The sequence below is a fragment of the Gadus morhua genome, chromosome 21, assembly GCF_902167405.1.
Source record: "Gadus morhua chromosome 21, gadMor3.0, whole genome shotgun sequence".
Classification (NCBI taxonomy): domain Eukaryota; kingdom Metazoa; phylum Chordata; class Actinopteri; order Gadiformes; family Gadidae; genus Gadus; species Gadus morhua.
In genome coordinates, this window is record NC_044068.1 from 13241276 (window position 1) to 13264257 (window position 22982).

Below are 22982 nucleotides of genomic sequence, written 5' to 3' on the forward strand. Positions count from 1 at the left end.
AAAATACATGTCTAGTGGCAATAACTTGCGATCGGCTAAGTTTTCTAGCCTTAGTTTTCTCGTTTTCAATGTCCTGATGTAATGTCCTAAAAGGGTGCTAGCATGCCTTGTCTTAAAGCCGTGGTCTCAACATATCAGACAGTACTCACATTGGCGCAAAAACGTCCTTGTCCCGAGTTTGAACCCTGGAAGCTATTCCGCTTGGATCACAATAGATAGTGATGCAACACCTATCACCAAACCTGGGTCATGTCCTCTGCAGTTGAATCAAAGTAGGCCTGCGTGCGTGTGTGTGTGCCAGTGTGTCCAAGTGCATACGTTTGTGTGTGATTGTGTATGCGTGTGCGTGCGTGCGTGCGTGCGTGCGTGCGTGCGTGCGTGTGTGTGTGCAGGTGTCTGAGTGTAGCCATTTGGATGTGTGTGTGTGTGTGTGTGTGTGCCTGTGTTTCCAAGTGCATCCGTGTGTGTGTCATTGTGTGTGTGTGTGTGTGTGTGTGTGTGTGTGTGTGTGTGTGCGCGTGCAGCCATGTGGATGTGTGTGCGTGTGTGTGTGTGTGTGTGTGCGTGTGCACTTGTGTGTTTGTGTCTGATATTACTGCCCATCAAAAGGGATCAGAAGAAAAGTCCTGGGGAACTTTCCATCTCTCCTCCTCTCCACTTGTCACTGACATCCACTTCTGAAGGAATGTCAAGCAGGCGACAAATAAAAAAAAAGTTATAGTGTCCTTTAAGCCTTGACTGTTCACAGCCAGCAGCACGCTGCACTATCATTTCAAAACTTCACCCCCTGCAGTGTTTAGTCTACATCAAATGTCACCAAAACGAGATAGACGCAGCAAATCTCAATTCACTTCAGTCAATCCTATGAGATAGAGTTTGTCGTTTTGCTATTGACTTTCATCGGTCCAATGTGTTAAAGACTTTTAACACAAACTACAAAAACGATATGGGCTAAAACATGTGTGTGTCATGATGTTTTTGGGGCTTTTAACAATGCCCTGGTAGGGAAGGAATAAACTTGTGGTCATAATTTATTCTCACGATAGAGGTTCGGAGCTTGAAGGAAAATGTGTGTTGGTTGTGGAAGAGCTTTGTAGTTTGTCGGCATCACATCGTGTGCGGTGACATTTGTCATGCTCAAAAAAACTGTGCAGCCCTAAAACTTTGCTCTAAATAACTCCTCTTTGTATTCTACGGGTGCTCTACTTTTACACAACCAAGAAAATTGAAAAAAATTGTAAACTCCAAAGTTTTTGGGCGGAATTACCCTACAGCTGTCAGTATTTTCTCAAATCTTTCCTCAAACGGCAACAGACTTTTGTGAAACCTCCAAAAATTGCTATGATCCTTCCTTGATCCTTTCATGGCCACCTTTTCCCTGGTGGCTCTTGATCCTTGATCCTAGTCTAGCTGACAAGGTTGGAATAGATCAGCCTTCCTGGGATCAATCGGAACAGATTTGTGTAACACTTTGCACCGTCCGCCTTAAAATCGACTCATCGCACCTCGACACTAAAACAGATGAGTCATGGCAACTAACTTATACCCAAGCTGCTACCCATGTTTGAATACATAAAACGAGTAGGAGGGTGGACGCCGGCACCTGCCGCTAGAATGTATGCGTCAACCGAGAGACGCAGTGAAGTGACACCATGGAAAAAGGTGTCGCTGCCACGGAAACAGTTGCGAAAATACGACCAGCGGAAGACGAAGACTGTGCTGTGACAGTACATTTTGCAGCACTTGGGACTCGAATTAGCAAACGCCTTGCAACTCTGTTAGCGCTTGTGGCGCTCAGGAACCTAACCCAATGTCATTGCCCGATTAACATGAAAGGACCATTAAGACATGCTTGAATGTTGGAGTCGGGGACCGGTTGAATGCAGCCCGGAGGCTGGCAGCTATTTGTATTTGGAGTCATTAGTATAGGTGTGAAATCACTGCATATGAGCTAGCATCGAGCAGCCAAGCACACTGCTGGGGAAATAACAGAAGAGGAGGAGATGGGAGGAGAGGGCAGAGTACATGGGAGGAGGGACAAGAGGAGATGGGCAGGAGAGGAGAGGAGAGAAGGGAAGATGAGAGATGAGAAGAGAGGAGAGGAGAGAAGAGAAGATAGGAGAGGAGAAGAGAGGAGAGACGAGAGGAGAAAAAAGGAATGGAGAAGAGACGATGGGAGAGGAGATAGGAGAGAGGAAAGGAGAGAGAGGAGGGGATACAATAGGTGGATACATTATGGGAGTAGAGAGGAGAGGGGAGAGGAGATTTTTTCCTTTTTTGAAGCCAGCAAGGTCAAATTTACGACTGTAAACGACTGTCAATAAAGTGTAGATTTTGAAAGGGAAATCATCTAAAAGCCATGCACCTGGATACTTACTTATAAACTATTTTTTGTGAGGAATCTTTTCTACAAATCACCTGCATTTTCAAGTTCAAGGACTGTCTGCAAGGGCTGCTTTAAAAAGAATAAGAAATGCATGGGAATCTATTCATCGAATAGGTAAAAAAAAATCTGAAAACCTTTTGAGAAAGCCAAAATGACTGTCACTGACTGAGGTCAAACGGAGAAGAAAATGAAAATGAAAACGCTCGGGAGCGTAAAATAAATCACGGCGAGCAAGGAGCGAAAGAAAAGCTGATCCATATCATTCTCCCATTTTAGCTGACGTTTAGATTTGCGTATTGTCCTTCGTATTTCCTGTGGTGGGCTTCAGCTCCCCTCGAGCTTCTGTTCTGAGCCAGGGGCAGCAGGGCCGTGGGCTCCCCCCGACATACAGAGACCCCTGACACCGCACAGAGAAAAACCAGGCTAACCCTTACATGTGACCGTCTTACAAACAGTCACGCCTCAGCTTTCAACAGGTCTTTGAGTTCATAAAGATTGCATAAGACTGGAAAAATCTTTGGAAAAAAGCTGCCTTCTCAAGCCTTGGCTAATTCTATAAGTCTATGAATAAAGACAAAAAGAACCAAAACACACACTTGAGCAATGGAGCCTTTTAACAGCTCTTCTACAGAAGGGTGAAGTACCTAATTTAAAACATAAGGTTGTTTTTATTTATGTCTGTGTCCGCGGCAGCATGGTCAATGTATATTTACTAGACTAGTTTGAACAGATCCATAATGAATGTGATGAGATATACCTACCTGTGTTTTTCCCACTGTGAAAAGGGTTTATTAAGTGGAAGATGTAATGGCTATGTCTCACAATACATGCAGTGGCACGTGAGCCTTAATAAACTGAGAACAACATCAGCAGAGACAGTGGGAGTAGTATACAGATACACACATACAACATGTTTCATCGACACACACACACACACACACACACACACACACACACACACACACACACACACACACACACACACACACACCTATTTTTCGTTGTGTGTCCAAGGCAAATCCTATTTTAAACACAAAGGAACCCAATCAGTCAAAAACGATTTGAATTAACAGTGTGGTGTTTGTATTTGGAGATTACTCTAAAGAAACACAGCAGTTCCCAATGAACCATAGCAGGGACTACGAATTAACCACTTTGTCCTGGCAACACCATTCCCGATCTTCCTGATGTCCTTTCTTTGTCCGGTTCGTAATTTTCAAAACTATTGTAAATGCTTCAACAGTTTACACTTGCATTGCTAGGTATCAATGTACGCATAGACACACGAAATCGCACTCACACGCATGCACGTATGTGGGGCCGTGGGACCTGAACCCGACCACGATATCACTTCAGCGTCTTGAAGAGTGCCCGCCTGGGTGAGGGAGTTTTCCTATCTTTTCCATTCAAAACAAGAGGCAGACTTCTCTCAAACCAGGGGCAGACTTCACGGCTAATGTGTGTCCCAAGAGGGGCATCTCCCCCTGATCCACGTCACGTGTACTTAACGTGTTTTCAATTTGTACCAGTTCAGTAATGTGGGATTTGATGCCGTACATAAGTATGGACATGCGTTCTGTTATCTGGACTTTCTTTTATGGAATCGTTTTTGGGATTTTTGATGTTTTCACCTGATTTCATAAAATATCCTACTGATTCTGGATCAAACTATATGGCTGTAGAGGAGACAGTAAAACACACGTAGATTAATATCAGCAAACTGTGATCTAACAGCAACGAACACGGGATAGGATTCTGTACACACCAAAACGAACCCTGATTACAATAAAAAATGACTGCTCAATTGAAAGAAACAAGTCTGTGTGTAAAAATCATGATGTGCTCAGAAGAATTTAAAGCATTTTGCTTATCTGTTTTGCCAATTGTCCCCATGTATGAGAATGATTGTGTTTTATTTAGTATACCATTAAGAAGCGGCAATTACTAATAGAATGTCCTGGCGAATATTATGATGGCCGCCAAAACGATTCCAGACAATAAAGAGAAACGGATTCAGTAGTAAATGCATCAATTATTTTTACCACATTGTTTGTCAAATTTTGGAATGGTAGCCCATGGTGGTTAACAGCCTGCATTGTGTTCTGCTTGTGTCCATAGATTAATCATTATAAGACGTCACTAGCTCCCCCTGTCTGCCTGTTCTCAACCTGACCTAATGGTTTGGCCAATGGGCAGAAAGGGGCGGGATCATCAGTTAAACGGCGCATCTGTATTTAATTTCTCCTTGCATGTCCTGCTCTCTCTCTGATGCTCTCCTCTGTTAAGTTTGTGCTACCCTTTGTTCTTTTGGAGTTAGCACATTATAAAAAATGTGGCTACACCTGTTAACACAACATGCAATTACTTTCTATTCATGTTCTTTTTTTTTGTTTTTATATAATTCTGTCCTTATAAAAGACTATAAAAGCTTTCGGAAACTTTAACAACAAAAAAACACTTCCATGTCAGAAAACCCAGCCTCATGCACGTCCGTTAGGCGTGACCGGGAGTGGGAAGGGATGCACGAAAGTCCAGATGACGTTACACTTACTTTCAGAGTGTGTCCCGTGGGTATGGATATCGTACACACACACACACACACATACACACACACACCACACACAAACACACCCTAATATCCATGACATCGCACTTCTATCTCACCAGTCTTTCATCTCTCCTTATATTTTTGTTTCATTTGAGATGATTGAAGTTGTGGTTGTGGATGCCCCCCGCCCCCTCCATCTGTAGCGCAGCCGGCCTCAGAAATCTATAAAATATCAGCTATAAATTAATCACATTGGGCCTGTGAAGAAATGTAATGTATTTGTTGGCTTCCTGCTCGGTCTGGGTCTCACTGGCTGTGTGTGTGTGTGTGTGTGTGTGTGTGTGTGTGTGTGTGTGTGTGTGTGTGTGTGTGTGTGTGTGTGTGTGTGCGTGCTTATCTGTCTGTCTGTCTGTCTGTGCGAACAGTGTAAATGATTGTAGATCAAGTGGCCATTGTGCAAGTAAGAGATAAACAAACGCACCTAAACACACAAGGTGCTTTATGAAGAACGGATTATCTAATTTCAATCGAACCGTGCGGTGAATAAAATAATTCGAAAAAAACCTGAAATAATACAGCAGTTTCAGCAAAAGTAACTAACCATGTGAAATGTGTTAGCAGATGGTGGAAAGGAGCCACCTGCTTCCATGTCTGCAGTTCATTAAAGCAGCTGAAGGCGGCACTTTGAAGGGCACCATGATTCTCGACTTCTCTTTTGTTTGTTGTGGCACTGCTACTTTTGGTGTTTTATACTTAATGTTGCATGCAACAATTGCAACTTGCACCCGTTTTGAGTGATATCACTGGATTGTAAGGGCATTATCAGGAGGCCCCTACAACCTATGTCTGTGACCATACTTAACAAAACAGTTAACTGTATCTTAATCTATCGTTAGGTTTGTGGTCTTTCACCTTTTCTGAATTTTAAAAACCGTCACACACAACACTACCTAGCATTAGAAAACATAAAAAAAACGTTTTTTGGATGAGCTTATGAGGGGCTCCGGTTGATATATATTTCACAAGCTGGGTGGTCAATCAGTTAACACCATGACCCCACAGGTCAGGGGTCAACCATAACGAATCTCTATCACAGGCCGTATTCCTGGGGGAAAATACCACAACCTCCTCTTCCCCTTTCACAACAGAAGCATATCACCAAGATAAATGATTTAACAAAAGCTCACACTCTAGACTCGCCATGCCAACCGTACAAGAATACAAGAATCCCTACAGCTAACCTGAACTCATGTCGACTTCAGATTTTATTACGTTCACCTGTTTTGATCACTAATTCTATTCACCGGCTTTACAGTTTATTCAAATTCTCCAGTTTTGTTGATATTTTTTTTTAACAGACAGTCCAATCAAGGATGCATAAACACAGACAGACTGTTTTAGTAAATACACATTGCAGGATACCTATAATAACTGTTGTTTATAGATTTAAGGTAAGTAAGGCCTCGAGTTTCACTAATGACAGAGTTATAACACAGAAGTGAGATTTCTGATGATGATACAATCTTTTTTTTTTTTTTAAGTAAAAACAGAAAATCCCCCAAAAATGTATTAAATATTGCAATGTTTGGCTTAGTGGCATATTTTAACTGTTGTCCCTGAGCGGGTGATTGCTGACTATAAGGTTACTGTTAGGGTATTTCTTTCTCACACATTTTTTTTTTTTAATTAGACAGTCCAAAAGCAGAAGAAAGCAACTAAAACATTGAAAATAGAAAAAATATACCCTCCTTAGAAAAATAAATGCAATATCATTTTTACGGAGGCTCTATACATGTCCCTAGGAATTGTATTTTTGCAATGGTCATGCTTATTGCCCAACACTGAGACACAAACCCACATACAGGAACGATGAACACTGCATTAAAAGTGCGGGCTGATTAGAGAAGTAGATGACCACAAGATCAAGGTACAAAGTCGGTCATGTTCCATTCACGCATTGCACAAATAAAAAATAAATAAAAGGGTTGTGCCTCTCAATATATAAGATCATAATCATCTCAGACGCAATCATCTGAATCTAAATTATCACACGCATCACCATTTGCCACTCAGGAGACGGAAAGGTAAGATGCAAACATCCTGTTGATGCCTTACTTATATCATTTAACTCACTGAGAGATGCAATTGATTGGCTCTGGCTATTTAACTATTGTGTCTTCTCTCCTTTTTAGAATGAGATTTGCATTGGTCTTTATCGTTGTTCTGCTTGTGGTACTCTTGGCCGACCCGGGTTCGAGTAAAAAGAGAAAGTCCTATAAATCCAAAGGTTCTGGGATATCAGGTATGTGAGACACAGGCACACAATCATACCATAACTAATACAATGGAGACATGTTTTTGAATTGGACATATAAAGTTATACAAATATATATAATTTTGTCTGGAGCAAAACAAATAATTAAAAAGAATGCTATGAAATATGTGCAGATAATCAACTCAATAAAAAATGCAATTGAAAAACAGGGGATTTATAATTCTGTTTAGAAATCCTTTTTACAGACTGCTAAACACCAAATAATTTTTTCTTCATTCTTTTGGTTCTATTTAGGTTCAAAATCCAAGAGGTAGGAAATTCTGAAACGTTTAAGTTCAACATTGACACAGAGTCGATAAAATGTAGATTATATCCCAATGTGCTACACATAATTTTTAATGTAAATGTCTTACTTCAACAGTCCAAGCAAGTACTCAAAAAAGAAATACTCTTCAGGCAGTAAATGGTAAGCGCATTTCAAAACTTCCCTTATCCTTGACATCACAACATACATAAAGGCGAAGAGGCTGATACTTCACTGATCATGTTCGTACTTCGTACGAATCATGTGCTACCATTCAAATGTTTAAAATATTTATTCTACTTTTAAAATATTATTTTCTATAATGGAAGTCATTGTATGAAACACCCATTCTCTGACCCTTCCACTTCTTTCGACTTTGCAACTTAGTAATTTTTACATGCTTTGTATATTTTCAGTTGGTCTCATTGACTGCCGTTGGGGCTAGAGCGTGATGACACCATCCACTTTTGAACTCTGTTCAAATTTCACTTTTCACTTGATTTAAGCCATTCAACATTTCTTTAGGTCTTAAACTATGTGGCTTTATTAAAACATATTTTCAGCCTCACTTTACAGTACGGCACTCACCGCATTTTCTATGGTAAATGCATTTTCTAGTTATACATAATTAATCTAACCTTCCTAATATGCATTGTATATGCATACATAATTTGTTTTCGTGCCAGGTCTAACAATGGAAGAGTCAAGAAGAACAAAAGTAGGCAAAACTCAAATCATAAAGGTGAATATAAATATGTAATATTTAACAATGAGGGGGGACATGCCAATTACTAGCTTCCCTCTGCTATACCTCACATTCTGACCTCGGGTTTATTGTCAATCAGGTAAAAGAAACAAAAACAGGAAGAACAAAAGAAACTCATTCACCAATGCACTAAGGTAAGAACTAAAAAACATAAAACATCCAACAATCCAATAAATCAACTAAACACATACAAATGTAATTAATTCCATCGGGATTTGAATTTACATCTCTCAATGTCTCCCTAGGAGGAATGCCATCTCTTACGTAGAGGAAAGGCTCGCTCAACCACCTCCGTTCCAAATGGATGCCGGAGGAAATGCGTACGAAGGGCCGGGCTCTGCTGAGTACGAACAAGGCGATCCTGAGGGTTTTTTTTAGTTCTTCATAGGGTAGCGGTTCTGTCACCTGCCCTGATGGGAACACTTGAGGGGTAGGGAGTGCGGTAGCATACCCCTATCCAACCGGCTTGATGCTTATGTTTTAATCCAATAAAATTAGGTTTTGATCTGAAACGTTTTTCCTTTAATGTCTCAATAATAATAAATAACAATTCTTTCCCGCTCCTGCACATGTATTTCATTGTTGGTTGTATTTGTATTTTAATGCTTTTATTGAACTATTTCATTGTGCTCAATTGTAATTGTGCAGTAAATTAACCAAATTAAATAAAGGATGTTAACCCTTTTAATGTGAAAGACAAGAAACTGGCGCTTTCCTTTTATTTCGGCGCTCCATCGACTCAATGAGCTTTGAAGCCGCTTGCGATCCTTTGGACATGGCACCCGGGTGCTTGTTCTTTATGTACTACAGCATATTGCTAGTATTCCCTCAAAGTAGCCGGTGTGGTCATTACACTTCAGGGTCCAAATTGAGCCACAAAACAACAAGGGGGGACAGTGAACACAGCTTGCATGGTGTGAGCTGATTAGAGCAGAGGCTGAAACCACAATCAGTCGGTACTGTACGATCATGTACGGTAATGCCACCCCTACATTTAATATTGAGTCATACCGCACACACATTGCAAGACTGCAAAGTCAGATGAGTGCCCGCCCGCCTCGAAAGAGACTATAAAACAGAAGTGTCAGGGCCTCTCTTGACCTAACTCTACATCGGCCCCCCCATTGAAATCAAGGTAAGAGGCGCACACCATTCTGAGCCTACTTATGTAACTAAGAACAGTGCTTATTCTGTAAAAACTGTTGTTTATTTTATCTATTTATTAATTTTTGATAGGTTAGATACAGTTTATTCAAGTTCTCCAGTTTTGGACAGTCCATCAAGGATAAAAAAACACAGACGAAGACTGTCTTAGTAAATACACACTGAAGGTTATCTATAATACCTGACATTTATAGATTTAAGGTAAGCAAGGGCTCAAGTTTCACTAATGTCTGAGTTATAACCATAGAGGTGAGTTTGATTTTGTTTTGCCACTTAAAATGGTCATGCTTATTGCCAAACACTGAGACACAAACACACATTGAGGAACAATGAACACAGCATGTACGGTGCAGGCTGATTAGAGAAGTAGATGAACACAAGATCAAGATACAAAGTTGGTCATGTTCCTGTCACGCATAGCACAAATTAAAAGAATATGAAAGGGTTTCGCCCTTTCATATTCTTGTGCCTCTGAATCGAATAAATCACACGCATCACCGTTTGCCTCTCAAGTGACAGAAAAGTAAAATGCAATAATCCTGTTAATTTGTACCACAAAGTCTTTAGTTCTATCATTCTATTCAATGAAAGTAATGGTCAAAGTATTATATTAGCTCTGACTGTTTTAAACTGTGTTTTCTCTCCTTTTCAGAATGAGGTTTGCAGTGGTCTTTGTGGTTGTTTTGCTTGTGGTTCTCTTGGCTGACCAAGGTTTGAGTAAAAAAGCTAAAAAGAATTCCAAAGGTTATGGGATTGTACCAGGTATGTGATACACAGGCACACAATAAACAATAATAATGAATACAATGGAGACAAGTTTCTAGAAGAGTTGTATATAGAAAGTTCTACAAATATATATTATTTTGTATGAAGCAAAAAATATTTTCAGGCGTTTAAAAAATGCTATGAATGATGTGTAGATAAACAGCTAAATTAAGAATACAATTGAAAAACAGGGGATTCATAATTCAGTTTAGAAACCCTTTCTACAGACTACTAAACACCCAACCTTTTTTTCCTCATTCTTTTGGTTCGATTTAGGTTCAAAATCCAAGAGGTAGGAACTTCTGAAAACCTATTATTTCAACATTGACATAGAGTCGATAAAATGTAGATTTTATCTCAATGTGCTACACATAATTTTGAATGCAAATGTCTTACTTCTACAGTCTAAGCAAGTTTAACTCAAAAAAAAAACAGTCTTCAGGCAGTAAATGGTAAGCGCATTTCAAACGTCCCTTATGCATTACATCACAACATACATGAAGGCGAAGAGGCTGATACTTCACTGATCATGTTCCCTTAGTATGAATCACGTGCTACCATTCAAATGTCAAAAATATTTAAGATATTTAAATATTTAATTTAAAATATTATTTTCTTTAATGGAAGTCACTATAGAAAACACCCATTCTCTGACACTTCCACTAGACTTTGCAACTTGATCATTTTTACATGGTTTTTATATTTTCAGTTGGTCTTATTGACTTCCAATGGGGCTAGAGTGTGATGACACGACCAACTTTTGAACTCTGTTTAAATTTCACTTTACACTTGATTTTAGCCATTCAACATTTCTTTAGGTCTTAAACTATGTGGCTTTATTAAAACATATTTTCAGCCTCACTTTACACTACAGCACTCGCCGCATTTTCTATAGTAAATGCATTTTCTAGTAATACATAATTATACAAACCTTCCTAATATGCATTGTATATGCATATGAAATATCATTTGTTTTCTTGCCAGGAGTGCCAAGGGAAAAGTCAAGAAAAGCAAAAGTAGGCAAAACTCAAATCATAAACGTGAAATTTAATATTTAACAATGAGGGGGAACATCCCAATGACAAGCATCCCTATGCTTTAAACCACTTTCTAACCTCAGGTTTATTGTCCATCAGGTAAAAAAGACAAAAAAAAGAAGAAGAAATTCGCCAAGAAATTCGCCAAGAAACAAAAGTAAGAACCAAAAATACGTAAAACATCCAACACCCAATAATTAAATACATACAAATATAATGAATTCAATCGAAATTAAAATGAACATCTTTCAATGACTTCTCCAGGAGCAAGGCCATCAAACGCCGCCCGGTTTCAACGTTCAAACAACCTCCAAGGACCAACCAACAACGAGGTGCTGACCAAGGCCAGGGCTCTGCTAATGCTGAAATGCCTACTCCTGGTCCCGAACTGGCTGCCCCTGACGCTGAACCGGCTGCCCCTGGCAGTGAAGAGGCTGCCCCTGAAGATGAAGAGGCTGCCCCTGAAGATGAAGAGGCTGCCCCTGAGGAAAACGTCCAGTTCTTCATAGATTAGCAGTTCTGTCGTGTCACCTAGCATTAACCTGCCTCCCTTAATAACAGTAAAATAAAGTTTTGATCTGGAACGGTTATTTCTTTAATGTCTCCCAAATAACAATGCTGTCCCTCTCATGCACATGCATTTCATTGTGTGTTGTATTTGTATTTCAATGCTTTTCTTGTACTATTGCATTCTGCAAATAAATCAACTCAACTAAACTACATTGGAACTTGTGCAGTAAACTTACCAAATGAAATAAAGGGTGTATATAGTTTGTGTTTGGTTTTTCAACAAAAAAACAACCGTTGTGATATAGGGGTGTCAGTTTGGGTTGTTTTTGCTTCCTATAGACCGACAACCATTATCCGGTAACTAACCCATAACTAACCTGTACATTTTCAGAAAAAAACGCGACCTAATGTGAAAGACAAGAAAGTGGCGCTTTCCTTTTAGTTCAACGCTCCATTGACTCAATGAGCTTTGGCGCCGCAAACCATTCTCGGACATGGCACCCGGCTGCTTGTTCTTAATCTGCTACAGCATATTACTAGTACTACAACAGAACTCAAAAGTAGCAAAACACTATTTACGTTTGACTTTGCTGCATTTCTGGAGGAAATTATCCCACACTGCAGCGTCGTTTAGAGCGCTTACATTTTTACCTCAGACTGCTAGTTAGTGTTTATGCAAATTAGCCTTGATGATCTATGGACCGACATGGTTAACCGGTCAAGAGAAATTTGGCGGTTAGCCAATTAACTGTTGACATCGCTAGTGCTATACCAGGGTTTCCCAAAGCGATTTGCAGCTTAGGCGTCCGCCTAGGCAACATATGCCTTCCAACTTAACTACGTCAAAAAAATAAAATAATAAAAAAATAGATTCTAAACTTCATTCACTCTCTGCGTATAGTTCAAGACAGACTTACGGCCTGACAGCCTGCTTGCAAATAAGTATAAATGGTCCACCTGTAAAAGAGTGCAATTAACAAAGGGCCCTTGAATTGTTATTTTTAAAACCACCTTAACTAAACCCTAAACATAATCCTATCAAGACGCCATGAGAACAAAAGCAATTTGATTTTCGTAGCCTGTGTTGTCATTAGACTTAAGGGTTAACATTTGGGGGGGGGGGGGGGGGGGGGCAGTGAACACAGCATGCATGGTGTGAGCTGATTAGAGAAGAGGATGAACACACAATCAGTCGGTACTGTATGATAATGTACGGTAATGCCACCTCATTTCCCCCCCTACATTTAATATTGATTAATACCGCACACACGTTGCAAGACTGCAATGTCAGATGAGTGCCTACCCATCCCGAAAGAGACTATAAAACAGAAGTGCCAGGGCCTCTCTCGACCTAACTCCACATCTGCCGCTCCATCGAAAGCAAGGTAAGAGGCGCACACCATTCTGAGCCGACTTATGTAACTAAGAATAGTGCTTGTTATGTACAAACTGTTGTTTTATTTATGCATTTATTCATTTTATTTAGAATGAAGTATGCTGTGGTCTTTGCTGTAATGTTGCTTGTGGCAATCACAGCTGAACCCGGGGAATGCGGCTTAAGAAAATATCTTTCTGGTGTCAAACTCAAAATAAAAAGTGGGACACACACACACACACACACACACACACACACACACACACACACACACACACACACACACACACACACACACACACACACACACACACACACACACACACACACCAATAATGTTGTAGTCTTCCAGAAGTTCGTTTTTAGGACCTTTTCAATAACCGCGTTGATGTGATTCATTTTGTTTATTTCAGATGCTAATTGTCAACGTACCTTGACCAAGATGAACAAAAGGTAAGAATTTCAGATGTTCATTGAAATGCAAAAATATATTCAGTATACATTCGTAGGATCTGATTCGTTCTGTTACTTTTTTAGCTGTGCAATTTTCCTTCAAGAAAACGGCTATCAAGAATGCTTGAATAGCCCCAAGACTGCGGACCAGACTGCCGAGTCCCCTGAGGAGGATCCAGTGTTTATGGTCTAATGGCTGATTAACCGGCCTCCGTTGTTGGTGACCGGGAGGGACAGGGATTCACATGTACTCCGTTTTCACGCCTGCTTAACCTCTTCAATATTATTAATTGGTATTGTTAAATATCTTTTTTTACAGTAGGCCTACTGTATATGAAAAATAAGATTTTTTTTTAAATAAATGTTACAGCAACTGGTACAGCAGAGAAAAGTCAAATGGCATTCTAGTGTATTTTTTCCGTCCCAATAAAAACAAATAATGTTGCATTACAAATATAGTTGATCGTATGTGGCTTAGCTCAGGAGGTAGAGCAGTTGTCTTGTAAGCCAAAGGTTGCTAGTTCGATTCCCAGCTCCTCCTAGGTGAGTGTCGATGTGTCCCTGAGCAGGACACTTAACCCTAACCGCTCCTGACGAGCTGGCTGTCGCCTTGCATGGTTGACTCTGCCGACGTTGTGTCAATGTGTGTATTAACCGATGTAAGTCGCTTTTTATATAAATGCGTCTGCTAAATGCCCTAATTGTAATCAGATGCCCTAATAAGCGTATCTCCACGTGTGCCTATACAATTCCCCTCCTTTTGCTTCATAGAGACTAGTCCAAACGTCACCCGGTATACGACCCTCTGCTTTCTGACACACAATACACACACACACACACACACACACACACACACACACACACACACACACACACACACACACACACACACACACACACACACACACACACACACACACACAGGGGTTCCTATAAACTTCCAACTAGCCTCTTCACTTCTGTAGTCTTGTAAAGTATAACATTTTACATTAAACTAGATTACTGATTTGCTTTTCATGATGCCAAAACTTATCTAGGATAGATATTTGATCATTCTGGTTTTGGCTTTTCCTCCAATTATCCCCATATATCTTCAATTAACGATCAGGTGGGTAACCAGAATAGACGCTATAGATCCCTAGAATAGATCCCTAGAATAGATCCCTAGAATAGATCCCTAGAATAGATCCCTTCTACGGCTTTGGGCCCATAGAGCCGCTCATGTCCTGATGTCAAGAGATTCCAGATCAATGGTTACATCCTGCGCTCCCCCAACAATCACTATTTACTATTTAGTCGCTTTGCAGAGACATTCATCCAAAGAAGCTTACAGTGAATTCAGATATGCCATTAAAATGCATGTATTAGGAGCTAGGTAGGGGGGTATCTCGCTAAAGGATTCCGACAGCTTGCAGACATTAGGTTGTTTCGTATTCAGAACCCTTTCGGCTGGTAGTCAAACCTCTTAACCACTACTGCCCAGTTACTTCATTTGTTTCTCGTTACACTTGACACACGGCCTGTTCAGTCTGCATAGTCATTCATATCCTTTCTGTACCGGGTCTGTTTCCTCCACCACGACCACACTAATTCTCTGAATCTTTTCCACCAAATAATAGCAAAAGTAATTTATTGTCGGACACAAAATGACCCGATCCAGGTGAAATTCTTCCAGAATCGTTCCTTTCAATCTACAGAATGGGGTGAAGCCTTTAATAGTAATAATGTTCTGGTTATATCTGGTTCTGTGTGTTGAGTGCTAAAAAAAAAAGTGTCACGGAAGAGATGCCCTGATTGGTCAGAAAATTGAAGTCACCAGGCCTTAAAAGCTCAAGGGTTAGAATAATGGGTGTGTTACCAAAAAATACTGCATACAAATAAGAACAGGAAGTCCACAAACACTGGGGTAACTTCAGAGGGAAAATATATTAATCCCCAAAACGGATAAACACATATACAAAGAAGTCACATGCATCTACAGAAATTACATTTTTAACATTTCAAAATTTTCTCCCAAAATCTGTTTAAAGACTCAGATAAACAGACTGCTCTATCCTCCACTTTCAGGTGTGTGTGGCACTTTAGGAACCCCAAATAATGAACAAAGTGTGATCAAGGCCGTGAAAACAGCACTTGATATTAACCGAACCAAACTATAAGCCAGTAAGGCCACCCTTGTTATGAATAAGCCTATACATCCACCGACGGCAATGCTCAATGGCTCAGTGGTTTTAGTTAGTTGTTCGATATACACACATTTAATTGATCAAAGCTTTTTAATCAAAACCTATGGCTTAATTCAGAATAGTCTGTTTTGAAGACAGAACCTTTACATATCTGCCTTGAATAGGCAATGGCAACACACATTTTCATTTTGCCGAGAATTTAAGGATCGATGGCAAGTGCTCTCTGCAGTGGAGTCTCTAAGGTAGCAAGTACAAGCAGCAGAATTTTAGACTGCAATGACGTATAATGTTATATTCTTTTGTGAGAAACTGTCTTGAATATATAACTGTTAATACATGCCAAAATAATAATCGTACTACTATAATAGCAGGCCTGTCGCACCAGTTACTCAAGTTAGTCATGAGCGCATGTGCCAAGCAGCCTGCAGCTCACACACACACACACAGCACGCGCAAACGCATACATACACCGCAAGCACGCACATACACATCACATACACACACCGCACAAACACGCACATGCGCACAAACATACAAGGAGACGCACACACACGCGCACACACACACACAAACACAAACACACACACGCACACGCACACGCACACACCGCAAGACAAGACAAGACAAAGGCAGCGACACATACACGGAAGCGCGCACACACGCGCGCACACACACACACGGCTCCGCCATCGACAAACGCGCAGGTAAGAACACACAAGCACGCGCACACACCGCAGCGACACTCGCCCAGGTAACACGTTATGTTACAAAACATAACGACTCCGCCATCGACACCGGCACAGGTAAGAACACACACGCACACGCACACACCACAGCGACACTCTCCCTTAAACATAATGGCTCTGCCATCGACACACAAGCAGTTTAGAACACACACATTCCGCAGCGACACTCGCCCAGGTAAGACGTTATGTTTTTAAACATAACGGCTCCGCCGTCGACCATCTCTCCCAGGTAAGACGTTCTGTCTATAGACTGTAGAAATTTACGATAAAAGAAGAGAAGAGACAATTTCTCACCTCGACAAGCAATGGCAGGTCGTTCATTTAGTCATATAAAAGCTGTTAAATTCAAGCATCGCTCCGACCGGCATATCAACACACAAGTCAAGTGATCTTAAAGTGTCCCTGTAACGCAACGAAAACATGTCAATAACACAGTATGGTGAATTATGTCTATAGAGGCCACCACAAGACTACACTTTGTTGCTCAAATGTAATATTACTCTTCTCCTTGAGCCTCCGGAAATGTCTTTACACTTTGTTGCTCAAACTTAATATAACTCTCCTCCTTGAGCCTCCCGAAATGTCTTGCGATATTGATATCTACCTTACCCCCTGCGGACTCCTTTAGTTCTTTTATTTTTCTTATGTTTTGTTTGTATGCTTTGTGTGACTGTAGGCTACTGCTGCTTGTCTTGGCCAGGACACTGGAAGAGATGTTTAATCTCAACGATTATTATTTTCAAATAACTAATAGTACCGATAGTTGACTTGCATTTTAAAATGTCAATGCACTTTTCAGCCCTGAATAACAGTAAAAGCTATTTAATAATTGATTTGCATGCATAGTATACTACACTTTCCATTGAACAATTACCCCTGTTACCATAAACTGACTAATTTTATAATGTAATCAAATTCTCACATACTAGCTATTTTCAGACACACGTGGAAGTCCTCATATTCTCCCGATGGACTGTATGTGTGAACAACATATCTTGACATTTGTACCCTGAAATCTCCTGAATAATACTACCACTGAGGTAATATTTCCTCCATAGGAAATGTTCCTTAGATGTGAATGAGGAGTAGAAAGTCTGTATTACTCACACCACTTCAGTGGGCCTGTTGGTGACGCTTCTGCATGTCATTGAGTGGCCCCCTAAATGATAATCAGCCTGTTGCCTTTTGTTCGCTGAATGGTTAAAAAAATGTAAAGTGCACTGCTCTTAAGAGTCATTTGAGGTGAACGAATGTTATACGTTGTAACATTATAGGCAAAATATTATTATATTATGCGTTCAGAAATTTGTCACATTATCGACTGGGGTTTCCACATTTTAATATGGATTTAATTACAACTAGAGGTTGAGCGCACGCAAGGTGCGTGCGAAAACTTTAGTAATAATAAAAGATAAGCTTTAACTTTACATTCAACCACTACTAGTTAGTAGTCCTACTGAGTGTAGGCTACATTTTCAGAATTTGCTTTAACCCATTTGCAATAGCTCAGGCCATTTCATTTCGATTCATTAAGTTTGACTAGCAAATGAGCTGCGCTGTTGGCTTCTACTTGAGTGGAGGCTGATGCTAGCGTGATAGCGAAAACCTCAAGCTTTGGAAGTGCTCTGTTTGGTGGGACCTTATGAGATGGTGGAAGAGGTTGGAGGTGTTTCCTGTTCTGCCGATATATTTTGCACTTAATGCTAGTCTGAGCTTAGTCAGACTTCAGGTAGCCGAACCATTTTCAAATTGAAGTGGATTGACCTTTCTATGGCACAATACACAAAAAACTGAAATGTATTAAACAAACGTATTACGCCCATCGTGAGACATTTTATCGCAATAGATATTAATATTTATTTGTTATCCAGCCCCAATTCGAAAATTTAACAAATCACTACATTCTGATCTTTTTACTGATCCAAAAAGATTTTTGATACATTTGATACTAAGCATTAAACATTGTGGAGCCTAACAACGTCGATATTTAGTAAGTATTGGTGTTATTAGAATAATAATAAAAAAAAGGTAAGTTATTTATGTTTGCAACTTTGAAATTTGTTTGCATCTAGTTTGTCGAGTATAGGTCCAGAACGATATGGCTGATACTGTTGTCTCACCTTTCATCTGACCTATTGGTTTCATAGACAGCATGAAGTGAAAAAAAACATTTTTCAGTAGCATTTACCTAATTCATTGTGTGTTTCTACCGGAAGCAGACAACAAGCCATGTAGGAAGAACCAAGTCTCAAACCATAGCCTCGCTCTCAGAAAATCTAAATGACAGTCCCTTCAAGTGTATGTGTTTATTCGCGAGTTAAAAAATGGTTTGAAAGACGAGACTGGTGTGTCAAGAAAGGGCATAAAACTAAAACTATATCCTCAACAAGAATAGAAGATACTGAAAATCTGTTAAAAATTCTAAATGTGAAGATTTGTTAAATATTCAAACTGAACCGATTATAATTTGAATGGAGTCTCTAGTCCAAAAATTTGAAGAAAGAATTTCATGAGGTTGTTGAAAATGCCTCTGGCATTCATAAATATGATAACTACACCCTTGGCAACAGTAAATACTTATTACCTCAATAACAATTGTTCAATAAAGTTTAATTAATGTACCCTTATTGTAAAGTGTTTTAGAGAAACTTCTCACTAGAGAGAGACGGAGAGAGGAGGAAAAGGAAGAGGGATAGATAGAGCCGGGTGTGGAGCCTTCAGATAAGACAGTACAGTGTTTGCATTGTCACACAAACACCACATTGGAAACAACCATGAGGCTGCATGTAATGTGTAACACCTCATGTAGTGTTGCATCATACCCCACACAATAAGGGGAACCAAAGACGGACGACTGCTCCCCGAACCCCGATAAGGAATGCCAATATAAAGGGCATAAAACAAACTATATTCTCAACAAGAATAGAAGATACTGAAAATCTGTTAAAAATTCTAAATGTGAAGATTTGTTAAATATTCAAACTGAACATGTTACAATTTCAACAGAGTCCCTCGTCAAAAAACTTGAAGAAAGAATTTCATGAGGAACATGTTGAAAATACCTCTGGCATTCACAAATATGATAACTAGACCCTTGGCAACAGTAGATACTTGTTACCTCAATAACAATTGTCAAATGATGGTTAATTAATGTACCCTTATTGTAAAGTGTTTTAGAGAAACTTCTCACTAGAGAGAGACGGAGATAGAAGGAGAAGGAAGTGGGATAGATAGAGCTGGGTGCGGACCCTTCAGATAAGACAGTATCGTGTTTGCATTGTCACGCAAACACCACATTCGATCAACCGTTAGGCTGCATGCAATGTGTAACACCTCATGTACTGTTGCATCATACCCCACGTTAAGGTGAACCAAAGAGGGGCCACTGCTCCCCCCCACCCCACAAGGAGTGCATATATAAGGCTACCTGTGTGGCGTCCGTCTCCATCTCTACCTGTCGAAAGGTTCCAGTTTACAGCTTCAAATCAGAGCTCAAATCGGTATCTGAAAGGTAAACTCAATCCTCTGTCTTATTATAGAAACTATATATCACTATACTATACTATACTATACTATACTATACTATACTATACTACTATATATCATAGTTTAGATAGGGCAATATGTAAAGCGTCTTAGAGTACCATTGTAAGTGCTATATACATTTAATTTATTATTGTTATTATATATGTATTAATGCTGTCAAGCGATTAAAATATTTAATCGTGATTAATGGCATTAATGTCATAGTTAACTCACGATAAGTGCTTGTTGTTTTGTTTGAAAAAACGTCAACGTTTGCCAAGCCAAAGGAGCGTTAATCGCGCGATAAAAAAATGAACGCCGTTAAAATTGGTTTGCGTAAACGCCGTTAATCGCGTGTTAAACTGACAGCACTAATATATATACTGTTTTATCATTTCACTTTGACTTAATTAATTTAAATAACAGTGAGTGACTGGTTGTGTGTTTTTAGGATGAGGTATATTGTTCTACTTGTTGTCGTGCTGCTTCTTGCCATGATGGTTCAGCCAGCAGACTGCTTTATCCATCACATCATCGGGTGGATCAGCCATGGTAAGTTGGACATGTATAGGTCCAACACCTGTTCATTGGTGTGAAAGTATTTTACTGTTAAACGTCATTTAAATCATGTAATTATATCAACTTTATATTTCAGGTGTGAGGGCCATCCATCGGTAAGGCTACTATTTTAAACATTATTCACATTATGGCTTGTGGTGATGCTTCAGTCTAACTATGACTGCTTTCACTCAAATCAAGTCCATATTACATGCATCTATACAACAGGATACACACTAATATCAACTCTACTGCTACATCATAATCTCTCTTCTTCACACCCACAGTGCCATCCATGGAGAAAAAGCTGAGGAATATATTATGGTGGACTAGTCCTCCACCAACAGCATCGGCAAACACTCGAACAGAGCCGTTGTTGCACATGCCGAACAAGAAGAACAAGCATGCTAACCTTGCAGTTCGCATGTTTCAAGTTTTAATGTAAATGGCATGTTGGTGATAAATAAATAGGCATTATAAACATAGCCTAAATTTCTCTTGTGTGTTTTACAGGGAAAACTGGGGGGGGAATTATAGAATAGAATAGAAGTATTAAGTCTTTTAAGTATTTTAAGTAGTAGAAGTAGTTTGTAAAATCCAGTATCAGTACAGTGCATATTAGTTTTGGAATGATAAGTATTGGTATTAGAATAATGATAACGAAGGTAAGATATTTATGGTTGCAACTTTGAAATTTGTTTTCATCTAATTTGTCAAGTTTAGGTCACATAACGATATGGCTGATACTGTGGTATTCTGTGGAGTTTCACCTTTCATCTGACCTATTGGTTTCATAGATAGCATGAAGTGAAAAAAAAAAATTTTTGAGTGAAATCATTCGATTATTTTTCTAGTTCTGGCAATATTGAACAAAAAATACTGTCTCTATTGAAAAAACAAACATATTTCTGGTTCAATATGATCAAACCGATAAACAACATGCTGTAGCTGTGACACAGCACAGTGAGAGATTTTATCAGTTCACTAAAACATTAGTCATCTCTCACTTCCTCACATCATATAATGGGAAAATAAGGGCCAGATGAGTTGACACAATTAAACAATCTGATGGTGATATGATGGAACAGTTAAATAATAATTAACTAATAAACAGATACATGGATAGATAGTTTATCTATTACAGCAAAAAGCTAACAAATTTAAAACAGTTTTGAACCTATATCATAAGTCATAAGTATTTGAAGTTCAACATATCGTTTCAGTAGTTTTAGTAGTTAACCAAAATACTGTAGTTGTATACATTATCATTTTAGTGCCTAACCTACGCTTTAATAATCATCGTATTTATCAAGTAGAATCAATGGAATGGCCAGAGAAGTCACCAGAGCAAATTCAAATGATGTGACTTTCAGAAACAACATATATAAAAAAGCAATTAAACTATAAAGCTAAAAGCTATGTTCAAAAACATGAAAATGGTTTAAGCACTTGGTCAACATGTACACCAGGATTCATAATTCTTCTCGAAAACACAGATCAAACATTGTACAAGCATCCAAATTGTGTATTGTTAAGATACACTTTAAGGACTTATCCATAAAATCTAAAACAAACAAGTCACTACATATGCAGCACACACAGGGTTAAGGAACTAATCACCTCTCAAAAACATTGGTAACCATTTGCAATATGTGTAAATTAATTACCACTTAAATTACATTAGTTAATGAAGTAATATACATTATCATATATCATTAGTATAGGGGTGAGTCGTAGTGGGTAAAGGTCAGGCTTAGCCATAACCCACTACCCCTAACTCCTATTCAAGGGGTAGTTCGATAGGCCTATTAGTATGATATGTACCAACAGTAGAAGTAGGATGATGAGTAGTTTAATTAGCATTATAGTCCTAAATGACGATTAGTCTGATAAGTAGCATGATACATTCTAGCATTGGTGTGATAGGTTCTCCCCTGTGTCTTTAAGAAACATGTTAAAATGATAACATGCATTATCATTTCAATTCCACGTAATTACTTTAAATAACTAGAAGTAGAAGGAAGTGGGATAGATAAAGACTTCAGATAAGACAGTACTGTGTTTGCATTGTCACGCAAACACCCCATTGGAAACAACATTTACACTGCATCAACACCTCATACAGTGAGTGTACGCATCATACCACAGAATAAGGGAACCAAATACTGACGCTTGCTCCCCCCCACCCCACAAGGAATGCCAATATAAGGCTGCTTGTGTGGGGTCCGTCTCCATCTCTACCAGTCAAAAGGTTCCAGTTTCCAGCTTCAAATCAGAACTCAAATCAGTATCTGAAAGGTAAAATCACTTCTCTATCTTATTAGAAACATTAGAAACAGTGTATTAACATTTCACTTTATTACTTTAAAAACAGAAAATAGTTC

At 39.3% G+C, this 22982-nt stretch overlaps 2 protein-coding genes and 2 long non-coding RNA genes across 8 annotated transcripts in view; 3 read left to right on the forward strand and 1 right to left on the reverse strand.

The window, feature by feature from the left end:
• Positions 1 to 22982, reverse strand: part of LOC115534201 (exostosin-1b) — a 160475-nt gene that overhangs the window by 68781 nt on the left and 68712 nt on the right. The gene's annotated exons all lie outside the window — the stretch shown is intronic.
• On the forward strand, positions 6866 to 12016 carry LOC115534202 (myristoylated alanine-rich C-kinase substrate). 5 transcript variants are annotated; one of them, XR_003974295.1, is made up of 10 exons: positions 6866 to 7018; positions 7127 to 7236; positions 7504 to 7519; positions 7631 to 7675; positions 8200 to 8255; positions 8359 to 8413; positions 8525 to 9414; positions 10096 to 10205; positions 10485 to 10500; positions 10613 to 10640. XR_003974295.1 is itself a non-coding variant. In XM_030344989.1 (8 exons), the coding sequence occupies exons 3-8, from the start codon at positions 10097 to 10099 to the stop codon at positions 11757 to 11759; spliced, it is 513 nt and encodes a 170-aa protein (XP_030200849.1). In that variant the 5' UTR covers positions 9298 to 9414; positions 9516 to 9644; position 10096; the 3' UTR covers positions 11760 to 12016. The 5 variants fall into 5 exon arrangements, 4 of the variants coding, with proteins under 4 accessions (XP_030200851.1, XP_030200848.1, XP_030200849.1 ...); XM_030344989.1 differs by lacking the exons at positions 6866 to 7018; positions 7127 to 7236; positions 7504 to 7519; ... (1 more) ...; positions 8200 to 8255; positions 8359 to 8413 and adding exons at positions 9516 to 9644; positions 11193 to 11224; positions 11345 to 11402; positions 11510 to 12016 and having other exon boundaries at positions 9298 to 9414; positions 10613 to 10660; XM_030344991.1 differs by lacking the exons at positions 8200 to 8255; positions 8359 to 8413; positions 8525 to 9414; ... (1 more) ...; positions 10485 to 10500; positions 10613 to 10640 and adding exons at positions 11193 to 11224; positions 11345 to 11402; positions 11510 to 12016 and having other exon boundaries at positions 6884 to 7018.
• On the forward strand, positions 13004 to 14037 carry LOC115534204 (uncharacterized). Its single transcript, XR_003974296.1, has 4 exons — positions 13004 to 13140; positions 13242 to 13351; positions 13544 to 13583; positions 13668 to 14037. It is a non-coding gene; the product is annotated as an uncharacterized LOC115534204 (long non-coding RNA).
• Positions 19839 to 21083, forward strand: LOC115534205 (uncharacterized). The gene is made up of 4 exons (XR_003974297.1): positions 19839 to 20026; positions 20492 to 20592; positions 20696 to 20714; positions 20886 to 21083. It is a non-coding gene; the product is annotated as an uncharacterized LOC115534205 (long non-coding RNA).